Genomic DNA, 14,067 nt, shown 5'->3' with positions numbered 1-14,067 from the left:
ATAATCTTCGATCTGCATATCCAAAATCCATAATTTTTGCTATCAAATTTATTGAAAATAAAACATCGAAAACAAAACTCAAAGCAAATAAAAACTAACAAGAAAATAAACAAATACTATGTATGATATTACTTTAAAAAGTTGATAAATAAATACTAAAATTTTATTTGATTATTCAGTTCTATTTTTTATGAGGTGTGCAACATAATATTTTAGCAAATAAGCTTTTAAAATGCGTTCAAGAACACTTATTAGTCGTGGAGTATAATTTCTTTTCGTATAACATTGTATGGTGGACGAATAATTGAGATACGAACCCAAATGCTGAAATACATGTACCATGCTTTCTTCATCCAGTTTTTGACTTTTAATTCTGTCTTATTTCATAGCTTTTTCTTATTCGGTAGAATCGGTTTGTCCTCACCATCAGCTAAAGCCCGACATGTAACATGTACATTGCATTATGAGATTATTTCTGGGCTCAACTTAAAGAGTGGATTAGTATTAGACGAAGGGTCAAATTAGAACAAAATATGAGCACCCAACATACTTTGGGAGAAACAATTGCTTTTCTAAAATATAGCTCAAATTATATAGTGTATCACTATTATAAACTGAACAAACAAGGCTTATCAATTAAAATTCTGAAATTTTTAAAGGTTGTAGGAGGGGCCAAAATAAGACATCAAATAAAAAAAATACTTAAGGAGACGGGATAAGATTTCTAAATGTCAGACCCCATATCCCTTTTTTATTTCTACTTTGGACTCCTTATGAGCATTTTAATTTTCCAATCATAACTTCTCTTAGCAATAATTTTAGATCTTGAATATGTAGTCATTGGCTAAAATATTCACTTCCTTATATTTGAACCTAAACCTGGGTTCTCAATATTAATACATATATATAGGCCAAAAGTTTAGTGGAGTCTATTTTTTATTTGGAGATCTGCAGTCCCTGTTTATAGACTGTTAGGGTAGAAATGGAGGTCTCACATTACATTATATGTGTATAAAATAAAATCTAAAATTAAGGGCGTAGTACTGTACATACATCTAAGTAGTTTTTTCTTCCTTATTCCACATAAATTTAGGCTAAATTATGTATTGAAATTTTATTTTTGAATATAATTTTCATATATTATTTGTTTATTTTAGATGATACATTTTAATTTATATTTTAAATTACTACACTTTATTTATTAAAAAAATCTACAATATATTCTTCACTCTATTTTTTCTAATATATTTTTCAGATAATATTTGATTTGAAAGTTGCATTATATTTTTTTTATTTAGGTTTGAAAGTACTACACTTTATAATTTTAGGTACTTCACTCTATTTATAAAATTCTACAATATGTTCTGACTTTCATTTTTCTTAATTTATTTTTTTACAATATTTTTTTAAGTATTATATGTCTCTCACTTTGTATTCATCTATACAGCTCTCCAGAGTCTCCAAATAATATGGTTCTCTACTAAACCCAACTCTCTCTCTCTATATATATATATATTCATATAATATTTAATACATATATTTTGAAGTTCTTATTTTATATTTAATATTTTTAATACTAATAAATCTAGAATAATAAAATCTAATATGATGTAGTTATATATTTTATAATAGATGTATAATAATGTTTATTAATTGTGTTTGATCATATTTCTATATGTTATTATTTTTTAATCATAACATATATCAGATTATAATTATAAACAATATATTTTCATTAAATTTATATTTTATTTTCACCTATATTTATTTAAATAATTATATTTATTTTAACATGAAATTTATATATATATATATATTTAAGAATTTGAAAATAAAAATAAAATAACATTATTGAATATAGTTAACTTACTACTCTTACGAATTCAACAAAATTTTACATAAAAAGTTTACCTAATCATTATTTATAAAACCATTTTAGCTATTAGCATTACTCAATGCTCAGAATATATACTCTATATCAATAAGCGAAATCATATTTTATTGATGCAAAAAGTATGGAATTAACAAAGTAACAAATTTTGGTACTTAATTACCTAAAGTACATTGACTTCTATTCTATCTAAACTTTATTTTTATTAGTTAGTATCTATCCAATGTGTCTATCTACTTTTAATTTGAAATAAAAAGTAGATAGACACATTGGATAGATACTAACTAATAAAAATAAAGTTTAGATAGAATAGAAGTCAATATACTTTAGGTAATTAAGTAACAAAATTTGTTACTTTGTTAATTCGATACTTTTTGCATCAATAAAATATGATTTCGCTTATTGATATAGAGTATATATTCTGAGCATTGAGTAATGCTAATAGCTAAAATGGTTTTATAAATAATGATTAGGTAAACTTTTTATGTAAAATTTTGTTGAATTCGTAAGAGTAGTAAGTTAATACATATTAAACTTTGGTACTCACCTAATACAAATTCGTAATACAAATTCGTAAGAGTAGTAAGTTACCAAATTTTGGTACTCACCTAATACAAATTAATTTATATTTTCTTTAAACTTTGTTTTCTATCGGTTAGTGTTCATCCAAGACTCTATTTGCTTTTAATTTAAAATATATTTTAATCTAATTTGATAAAGCACAAATTAAGTATTTCACATTACAAATATTAATTATCAACTATAACTCATGTTCTATTAGAACACAAAATTACCAAATTTGGTACTCACTAGAAAAATTATATAACTATTTTTATAATTTTATATAATAAAATCTCAACTAATACGAATTGACTTTTACTATTTGTATACTTTATTTTCATATTAATTTCTGTTTGCCAGTGTTTATCCGAGTGCCGATTTAATTTTAAATAATCTTATTAGTAAAAATTAATATGTTAGATTAATATAACAAATAAAATAATTAATTAAATAACTAGAATTATAACTAGATTTATAAGTCATATTAGTAAAAAAACTAAAATTCTATAATTACACTTGAATTCGATTTTTTTTAACTATATAATTTAAAGCATTTATTTATTTTAAATTTTTAATTTGTATTTTACATGAATTATTATAAGATTAAATTTTATACAAATAAAACTTGATACACGGGTTAATAATAATAAGTGTAAGTGTGCCTATTTATAAATGAAGCAGAACCAAGACAGACAAGAAAGAAGCAAGATAGAAGGCCATGGCTACTAACCCAGGCATTCTCACTGATTGGCCATGGGCACGCCTTGGAAGCTACAAGGTATACTCTCTTTCTCAGCTTTTGTAAATTCTTGAGCTTGTTTCAGAAAATTAAACTCCTTTGGTTGATTCTGGGATTTGTAATTACTCCTCATTTTTTACATATTCAGTATTATCTTCCGCACAACGCACATTATAGATTGTAACTTAGGTAGTTGACTTAGAACTATTTTTAACATATATATATGTGTACCACACCGCAGTAACAACATAAGGTTTGACAGTTGCACTTGAAAAAAAAAAGATTGTTATGGTAGAATATACTAATATAAAATTCGTGTAAAATCTTCCTGGTAAGACCGAAATGCATCAAGAATTCGAAAATATAACTAAAAAGTAAAAAAAAGTTACTCCAAGACATAAACTTGTTAGGCATATTTTTAGATGACTGAGAATTATATCAAATCCACATCATTTTCTCCAAAATTGAACTCTCTGCTACAAAACCTAACCCTAGACCTAGACTTTGTATATGTACATATGTATTATAATTTAGTAATTAATTTAATTTTATATTTTAATGTTATGTAATGTTAAGTAGGAGGGTTGAACATAATCTTCATTTAAGACATTGCTCCGTTACTACTCATGATTTATATTTTAAATTTGGTGCTGGTTAATTCGGCCGCTCGAATTTAGAATAATATTTTTAATCATATACACTCGAATTTATGTTTTAAGCAGATGTTTCAAAAAAATTTAAAAATTCAATTTTTTGGACGGGATTTTTCAAATTTTAATGAAAAACAAGTTTGACCGCTTTTAGTCGAATTTAGTCGTTCGTATATTAAATACGACTTATTTACTAAATATGATTCAAGCGAATATGACCGGGCCAAAAACTGGTTGTATTTAACTAAATACGACCAGAAAACGACCAGAAGCTGACGAATTTAACTAAATATAACCGAATTTTAACCGGTCGTATTTATTGTTTTATTTTATTTGTAGTGATTACACAAGCTTAAGTCTTGGATTTGACTAATCCTATGTTAAATGAAATATAAACTGCAGTATGTGGTTCTGGCGCCATTTGTGGTTCACAGCATCTGCTCGTACCTAACAAAAGAAGAGAATGGAAGAGACTTGACTAATTTTCTTATATTCCCCTTTCTGTTGTGGAGAATGCTTCACAACCAGATTTGGATTTCTCTCTCTCGCTACAGAACGGCCAAAGGCAACAACAGAATTCTTGACAAAACTATCGAGTTTGAGCAGGTTGATAGAGAGAGTAACTGGTAATCCTTCCTATCCATTTTGTACTAATAATTCTTCACACCGATCTTTTGATTATGACTCTCATGTTGTTGCTTTTGATCAGAAAAAGCCTCGGTATATGTAACACCCTTTTATAATAAAAGGAGATATTATTTAAGGAAAATATTAGAGAAACAAAATGACTTACTAAAATAGTTACAAATGTCACATGTGATATATTGGTTGGCTAAATATAAATGGAACCCCTACAGTTACATTAATAGGATCAATTAAATTTTTTCATTGTATCACATCATTCATGTCATGTCATTTTGTGACAATTTTTTGTAACCTTCTTTTGTACCTCTAGCATTACTCATTATTTAAAATCCATAAACCTGCAAACACAGTACTAATATATTTCTAAAAAATAATTAAATAGTCTAAATATCTTTAAAAATAATATTAAATCTCCAAACTGTCTAAAACAAATATATAAATGCCGAATCTCTAAATAATTAAATCTCGATAATGATAAAGTCAGAATGCCTAATCAACGAAATGGGGGAGCTCTCCATCACACATCCCAGATCCCCCTAAGCACCTGTCAGAAAAAGAATACGTCATGAGCCAAACGCCTAGTACGGATTTGGATTACAGTTTATAAATCAAGGGATCAGAAATAAATAATCAGCAACTTATAATAAAACAACAATTTTAAAAATAAGTAAGGCTGAAGCAACGAGGGGTTATGATATTTCATACCAAGATCAGAACATATACAAATACACACATCATAGGGTACCTAATGCGTGCAACAGAATGGATAACGTGTACGATATATACAACGTTGCCATAAATCAAATCACAAATCAAATTCTGGGTATATCCATGTATCCTGAATAAATATCAAATGCGCAAAAGCTCTTCCCAAGAGTTAACAGAAGGATACGCCGTGACCAATTACATTGTCACGGAAGTGTCATGTCACTGGTGCCGTAATGACATGGCTGTAGTACCCTACAGCTCGTTAACTCGGTATACCATAAATCACACTAAGGGTTCAAAATAAAAATATTCTCACAAAATTTTAAAAAATCATCTGAGACAAATAATTCAGATCTAACACTTTTCAATTTTTAATACTCTAATATTACAACTTGTAATACATCATGTACCCAGACATGAAAATCACATGTCATGCTAATGAAGATTTTAATTAATGCTATAATCGTAATAAAGAATCTGCACAACTAGCATTATATTATTTAATTAATTACACAATACTATATTAGTAGTACAAGTAGTACCTGTTCTCATCGTTGATATGAAGAAGAAACAGAGTGAACCACGGACCAACTCGGCGCCTGTGTTTTCATTCTCCACATGCAGTTTTAGGGTTTATTATTATTTTTTTAATAGACTCCCGTATGTTTCCCAATATTTATATGCACTAAACTAAATATTGTGTTGTATGTCCCTGTTAGAACTAAAATTCTAATAAGAAAATAATTATATACGTTGTCTTTTTTCTATTTAGCAAATACATTAAATCACTTATTCTGATTCTAATTCTAATCCTAATCTAAATTATATTTTTTATATTGTTTTAACTATAATAATAATTGTTGTTAATATTTTTATTATATTTGAAATATATAAAATTCATGTAATATCCGTCGTTATCTATTGATACTATTAAAAATCTAAAACAGGGATGATCAAATTTTGTTAAATGGGATATTTTTTTATTTGGGAAACTTGTTGCTGAAGGGAGGGTCTAATCTGCCTTTATGGAGGACGGATGGTATTGTTATAGCAATTTTGCTTCATGCTGGACCTGTGGAATATTTTTACTACTGGCTTCACAGAGCTTTACACCACCACTACCTCTACTCTCGCTATCATTCTCATCACCATTCCTCTATTGTGACTGAGCCTATCTATCCATTTCTATTCCTTTGCACATGTCTAGATATTTAATTGCCTGCTATGAAATTTAATTTGTCTGAATTTGTTACTTATTTAATACATTACTTATACTAGTTGAACCAATTTTTTTAGGGTAAACTTTCAATACTAGTTACCAAACTATGAAAACTATATTACAGTCGTGTTTCGAGTTACAGGTTTGGGTGATCCTCTAATATTGATGTTTGATGGTTAACAGATTTAAATATTACTTTCAAATAGTAATTTGGACTCGTGCACTAATTTTTGAAAAAGTTACTCCGAGAAATTTTGTCAATTAGGAGGATTGGTAATATCGCATCTAGTGGAAATGCAAGTCGCTTATTCAAACACCTAATTATCGAACAATTTTATTCAAAACAATTACATCAATCTGCTAATCGAAACAGCTTACTCAATCGATTACTCAATAGTTTTTTTTTAATTAATCACTAACAGTTAAATGTTGGGCAAACTAGGCCTATATCTGGTTCTTAAATATGCAATGTAGTTTAGTAAATCCTGCAAATTTTTATACTATTTACATAATGTAGCATGTGCTAAACTTATCTGCAAGCTTTAGGAGTTGTATTCAATCCAGATTCTAAAATCCTCCAACAAAATAGCGATAATCTATAAATCTCATAATCTCTATCATCTGGCATGGTATAAGTGATCATGTTTAAAATTTTCATTTTCATGTGTGCATGAATATTTAGATTTTGTATTGACATTTTCAAAATGTTTATTATATTTGAACTTATATGTGGGTGCATATATATATATATATATATATATATATATATGCAGCTGTGATTCATCCGTTTGCAGAAATTGTATCATATTTTACCCTATTTCTAGGGCCGGTTGCGACTTGACATTGACGGGGACAAGCTCTATTGTTGTAGTATTTGGTTATGTAACTTACATTGATTTCATGAACAATTTGGGGCACTGCAACTTTGAGCTCATTCCTAGGAAGCTTTTCACCATCTTCCCTCCTCTCAAATACATCATGTACACACCTACGTATGTCTCTCTTCCTTCGCTCATAATATCTTTCGATATATTGACGCTCCCATCTGCCAATTCGAGCAGGGCTATATGTACAAAATTTGGTTTACAAAAAATTTACAAAATAATGTGACAAACATAATGTGTGATATTTTAGTTGGGTTGTTGATGTGAATGCAGTGCCTCGTTCCAATTAATGTCTACCACATATTTATTATGTGAAACTTTTTGTATATAATTTTGTGGATGTGGCATTTCTCTGCCAATTCGCAGCATGCCATGTAAAGAATCTGTTAATCCGTGATTTCTGATGATGCATTGAAGAAGTCTACAACAAATCAGATTGTTAGTTAGTTAGATAAGTATTAGAGTTTTGTTTAATGTTAACTTAGTTAACTGGATAACCTTTGACTTATCTTTTCATAACAAACTCTATCTTAGATAAACCTAACATATTTCAAATTCCTTATCTCTCTCAGGTTTATCTCTTTCAAGAAACAATACTAACGGATTACTTGTTTTACTCATTCAAATATTTCAAACCTAATCTTATCTTTTATTATCTTTAAAAAAGTTTGAAATACATTATATCCGTTACATGTTTTCTATATAAACCGACTTGATGTTTTTCAGAAACATACAACTCTCTGCACTTTCCATCTTATATCTTTCTGAGAAAAACATCCTCTTAATTATATTCATTGATTATCCAGTTAATTAAGAGTTTATAGTCGAGTTGTCATCTGTCACATTATTATCTTTGTATTTGAAAGAAAGGTGTATTGTATCACTTGTCCCGGGTTGTGGGAATATTGATTACAAGATCAAGGACAAGTAGCTGTGTGCTAGGTAGCTGTGTGCTAAGGAAAGGGTTCTTTCATTCAGGGCCAAGATTATAATCAAGGAAAGTTTGTAAGTACTTTATTTAAGTGGATATAATACATTCTCTATGCTAGTTGGCATGGGGACTTGGATGTAGGCCACAGACTAGGTATAGGGGCCGAACCAAGTGAAAAGATTTGGTGTTCTTGCATTAACATATTTCCAGCATTGCATGTTTATATTTCTGCAACTTACATTCTGCTGAATATATAGTATCTGTCACATTCAGTTACAGCCTGTCTCATTTGCTAAGACAAAAGAGACTGTCTCATTTGTGAACAGTTGCACTTTAACTAATTCTGTTGAGCCTACGAATTTCATTTGGTATCAGAGCAGGTGCATTTAATTCTCTTTTTAGTGTTTATTTTGCTAGCGATCTATGGCTCAACCAGATAGGTATTCAAACAATTATCCACCACTGCTTCATGGTGCTGAAAACTACAATGATTGGAAGTTTCGTAAGAAGATCTTTCTCCAGCGTGATGCATTCGAATGGGATGCTGTAGAAAATTGTAAGAACCCTGATTTTTGTAATATTTTAAAACTTCTGTGAATAATAACTTGAGCTAATTAAGTAATACGTATGGGGATCATCATAAAATGAATAGTGGAATTTTGAGAATCCGAGATCATATTCTTGTGTATCGAGGAAAATAAGTGAATGTAAAAGCCGACGGAATTCGAAGATTCACAATTATACTACGTGTTTTCGTATCCGTAAAGAATGGCGTAGAACCGGGAATACTACGTGAAATAAATAATATATCAAGGTGTTTCTATGATCAAGAGAAGGAATGGAATTGGTTATAGGATTATAAGCGATAAAAGAAATCGCTACGAAACAAGTCGTTATACATGGAAACTATCGGAATGGAACGACGATTGCATTTACGATAAATAAACGAATGAGAAATTAAATCCCATGCAAGTTGGCCATGCATAACCAAGTCCTAACTAGTAGTTAGGAGTATAACTAGATGATTAGAAGCTAACTAGAATAGTTAGTGGAATAGTGTTGAATAGTGATGGGAGACAAACAAGTACACAAGCCATACTTCTCCCTTTTCTCACTTCACCACACAATCAAACCAACCCATACCTTTTCCAAATTATTGTCAAATCTGCTGCATACATCCCATATATTCATTATACACTCCCACACTTTAGCCACAAAAGAAAACAACCCCTTTTCCCTCACTTAAAGCTCTCCCATTTTTCATTCCAGCAGTTCGGATTTTCTGAGCAAGGGAGAAAGAAAAATTCATAACTCAAAATATACTCATTCAAATATCATGCAATTTTTACCATAGCTTTTCTATATCATGGGTAAGCTTCGTACCAAATTTCAGCCTCAAATTATTTATTTTCAATTTTATAAAAATGTTTGAATGAGGTGCTGAAAGGTAACTCCGAAATTTTAACTTGTTTCTTTGTTTTGTTTCTTAAGGGTCTAGCCCTTCTAAGTGTTTTCTAAGCAAACCAAGCCTCAATCATCCTAGCACTAACCTTCCTAATATCCAAGAAGGTATAACTTTCAACCTTTTAAGGTTTTATGGTTGAATTTAAGAGTTATGTTTGTTGTAGTGTTAAGATCTAAAGGATTGTGTTTGTTTGAGTTTGTATTGATTATGTTCTTGCTAAAGACTTGAGATGTTGAGTTGTAATCCATGTATGTGGTACTAGATAGAGCATATAAGGTTCATGTGGGTGGATCTTGAGAAGTACTTGTGTTTATGATGGTTATAGGTAGTGATTGTGTTAAGATCAAGTAGTAGAAATTGAGTTTGGGCATTCTTGCACTTGATCTGTTTTCTGCAAGACATTCGGCCATGAAAATGGTTAAAATTTGAAAACCAAACACCAGAGACCATACCACTTCGATTACTCGAGGCAAGTTTTTGAAACCCTATCTCATACTATCCATGCTATATATATACTGTTGTGATATTGATGCCATGATTTACATTTCAAATATATATGCTTGTCTATGATATCAATGCATACGAATTATGCGATTGTTACGAAAACAAATTTCGTTTTACACGAGTATGAGAAATTGAAATGTATTTCAAATATAATATATGATAATGGGAGTTGGAGATATTTTAATAGCGATTTAATTCCGGAGAGAGCCGGACGCGAAAGATTTCTATTTCCATAAATAAAGTACCTTTCACGTAATATAGATATCAAGCGAACGATTGAGATTTTGACTTAAACTTCGAGAAATATTGGTTTATTCATTTAAGGGACACCCTTACTTGATTGATTATTTTATAAAGCGATACTTAAGGGATTATTAAATATCCAGAAAGTATTTAAAAATATACTGAATAGTTTATAAATCATTTCACGTTATTTAATAAAGATTTATCTATTCAAAGAGCAATTATAGGATATCAAACCCTGTTTTGATTATTTGATTAAGGTGTCTCCATTCGTTGGACCTCATTCAGAAATATTTTGTATTTCAGAAATATTTTGTATTTAAGGTTTATTAATTCATTGAACCTTAATTCGAAATACTTTGTACTTAAGATTTTATCAATTCATTGAACCATATTCAGAGATATTTTATATAGAAGGTTTTTATCAATTCATTGAACCTTATACAGAGATGTTTTATTTATAAGATTTTATCAATTCATTGAATCCCTCTTAAATTATTATGAGACCTTAGATATTTAATATCTTCGGACTTCTAAAAACTTATTTAAAAATAGACATAGTTCCCAAAGGTACTTTCTAAATTATTCAAAACTCTTGAAAGAGATTAATCATTTGAAACGTATCAAAACCTTAGGGAACTTAGTCTTGAAGCATAAGAGTTTTGCTTCCTCGTTCAATAAAGAACAAGTGAGTAATATACGTGTCACCCTACTACAGATAGGGATTTGAAAATGATTTTAAATTCAAAAATCCGACAACTCCCAAAGATCAATTGAGTTAAAAGTGATGAATAAAACACCTTATTTACAGGTCAACTTTTAACGACCTATTCCTTCGAAAAAGGATTTTGAGCAAAAGATATAACTATTTTGGGACTGAAATGTGGCCTGCCCGGCACAGAGTGGTATCGGGCAGTGAGCAGGCGCGGAGTGGCGCATTATGCAAGCGCGGAGTGGCGCATTGTACGGTTATATGGTCTATGTGACCATTGACTTTCGGACTTGCACGGCAATGGGCAACCACCGTGTAGTGTCTTGATGAGCCCAAAGGCGGCTAGGTTTGTATTCCTTCTACTAGTAGAGAAAATTTCGTATTCGGCTGATCACCGATACGTGGTTTATTCCAGTATAGTCCCTTTCTTCCATTTTGGAAAAACTGTTGTGAAATATACAACAGATAGCCGATAAGGCTGAGTTTTAAACAAGGATATTGATGAATATATATCAAATCCATTTGAGAAATCTGCTGATAAGGCTGAGTTTAAATAAGGATGTTGATGATTATATATCAAATCCATTTGAGAAATCTGCCGATAAGGCTGAGTTTAAATAAGGATGTTGATGATTATATATCAAATCCATTTGAGAAATCTGCCAATAAGGCTGAGTTTTAAATGGGGATGTTGATGAATATATATCACACCCATTTGAGAATCTTGGTTCGAGTAACATCTTGAGATTTTGAAATAAAATGAGTACGAGTATAAAATGATTTTGAGAAAGAGATGAATACAAGTATTCAATGGATATACTATTGTAGTTGATTTTGAGAATATTATAAATTTGATAAGCATATAAACTTTCAGAACGCTTTGGAGATACAAAGTATAATTATTGGTTTTATTTATCCTTACATACTTAATTATGGGGATATATACCTTGCTGAGCTTTAATGCTCACCCTTGCTTTTATATATCATATCACAACAGACTACCAGCATGGATCAGACCAGGACTGCTGTCCGTAGGCGGGTAAGGAACGCTCATGAGTTCCGTAGGCTTTTTGTGCGCCAGCCCCGTCAGGTAGATAAGTGGAAATGATTTATTTGATAATGTTTCCAAGCATATAACCTGTGTGTATGTGAGTTTGAATAAAAGGTCGAGTAATATTATGAAAAGAGAATTATTTAATTAATAAGTGATCGTAACGACCCGAATTCACGACCTTGGATTTGGGGGTGTTACAGAAATGGTATCAGAGCCAAAGGTTATAAGTTTTGGAAGCAGTAAGAGTAAAATGGGTAGACTGAGGATCTAAAAGTTAACAAGAACTCTCATCGAGTTCGTAGTCGGATTACCATGGAGTAGTCGCGACGGTAGTACCCAAGGGGACCTTAGCCTTAAGAGTTGAGGCATTGGTTGAGTTATTAACAGTCGATTGAAAAGCCAACATTAAGGGAAGAGAATGAGTTGTAGCACTCAGAGAAAAGATTGCTAAGAGTTATATGCGAAAGAGAGTCCATTGGTTGAGCCAATAGAGTTTGTTGATGGACTACCAGGAGTTATGTTGAAGTGTTTATGTGAAGTGTTATACGGAAATTGATGGAATCGTTTAAGATCGACATAATGAGGAAAGGAGAAAATTGTACATGATTTTTTTTATAATGTTGATATAGAAGTGGAGCTAAGTCTCCGGAGAAAGCGGGATGAAGACGATACCCCAATACCATAGGTTGATTGGAAAACCCGAGTCTTGCCACTCATAGCTCTTTATAGAGTGTCCTTGAGGAGACATATTAGGCAAGAATCAAGATGCTTAATTCTTTTACTATTAAGGTTATTACGTTACCTGAATTGGTTGAAAGTATTGTTCCGATAATAAGGGTTCAATACATGACGAACAGCGAATCGACAGAATAATTTCTGAAAAGTTTCATGCTCCTGCAATCAACGCAGCAAGCTCCGAACTACTGGAGGAGAAGACCAATAAGTCTGACACAGAATTCCAAGAGTGGGATGTCACTAGGAGCTACGTGTATATTCTCGGCAGGATGTCGTCTTTTGTTAACGCATCAAATCAGGTGCGTGGGCACAACGTTGCGAGTAACTAAAGAGGAATGAAGAATGTATTTGTGACAAAGTGAGTTATTAAGCGACTTTAACATAATGAGTAGAGACGCGAATAATGTTATATTGGTGATCTTTTATAATAGCATAACGATGCCACCCCGACATATTGGGAAACTAGAGCAAACCCTGCTGAATTGGTAAACCAAAATAACCAAGAACACGAGGAAGTCGAATATAATGAATTCGGCTTAGAGGATTATAATGAAGAAGAAACTATGGATACTAGCGAGGGGGAAGGCCAGAGAGGAAACCCCATGGACCAAATTATGAATCTTCTTCGAGAGAATTTAAATTGTCACCCTCAACCCAGGTGGATCATGTTCCAGTTACTAATGTCTTTAAGGCCTTTAAGTGGTTAAAACCCCCAGAAATTTCAAGGTACTGCTAACCTATTAAGTCCAGAGCTTGGCTAAAAGAAATGGAAAAGAGCTTTGAGATAGTGCCCATAGAAGAGACGCAAAAGACTGTGTTCACCAGTTATATGTTAAAAGGAGAAGCAAATTATTAGTGGGAACCTAAAGGAACCCTGGAGACTGATGTGATTATCACATGGGGAAAAGTATTTCCCAGGTTTATGGAGGCTCAGATGGAGTTGAAGTTTCTAGGGATTAAGTAAGATAAGATGTCAGTGGCTGTGTACAAAGCCAAATTTATTGAACTGTCGAGATTCGTGCCGGAGTTTGTGAACACGAAAGAGAAAAAGGCGAGGAGATTTCAGCAAGGGCTGAAACAATAGATTCAAGATCGAGTGTCATTATTTGAGATAACAGACTATGTG

The 14,067-nt window shown here is 31.2% G+C and overlaps 1 protein-coding gene across 5 annotated transcripts in view; it reads left to right on the top strand.

Annotated features, from left to right (window-relative positions):
- Window positions 1-3,113: 3,113 nt before the first annotated feature.
- The window catches only part of LOC141665043 (very-long-chain aldehyde decarbonylase CER1-like), a 44,281-nt gene continuing 33,327 nt past the window's right edge, over window positions 3,114-14,067 (top strand). The window contains exons 1-4 of one of the 5 annotated variants that reach the window (XR_012552067.1): window positions 3,114-3,230; window positions 4,244-4,467; window positions 7,187-8,784; window positions 10,019-10,483. Coding sequence is in view for 2 of the 5 variants with exons in the window: in XM_074471045.1 (XP_074327146.1) it covers window positions 3,171-3,230; window positions 4,244-4,467; window positions 7,238-7,523 (570 nt within the window). In the remaining 3 variants the exon portion in view is untranslated. Of the gene's footprint in view, window positions 3,231-4,243; window positions 4,468-6,141; window positions 7,154-7,186; window positions 8,853-10,018; window positions 10,484-14,067 lie in introns of those variants that run through there. The other 4 variants (XR_012552068.1, XM_074471035.1, XM_074471045.1 and 1 more) reach the window with 4 other exon arrangements.

This window comes from Apium graveolens, chromosome 1, assembly GCF_009905375.1.
Source record: "Apium graveolens cultivar Ventura chromosome 1, ASM990537v1, whole genome shotgun sequence".
Lineage (NCBI taxonomy): Eukaryota > Viridiplantae > Streptophyta > Magnoliopsida > Apiales > Apiaceae > Apium > Apium graveolens.
The sequence above is the reverse complement of the archived record's forward strand: the minus strand, read 5'-3'. Positions and strand labels throughout refer to the sequence as shown.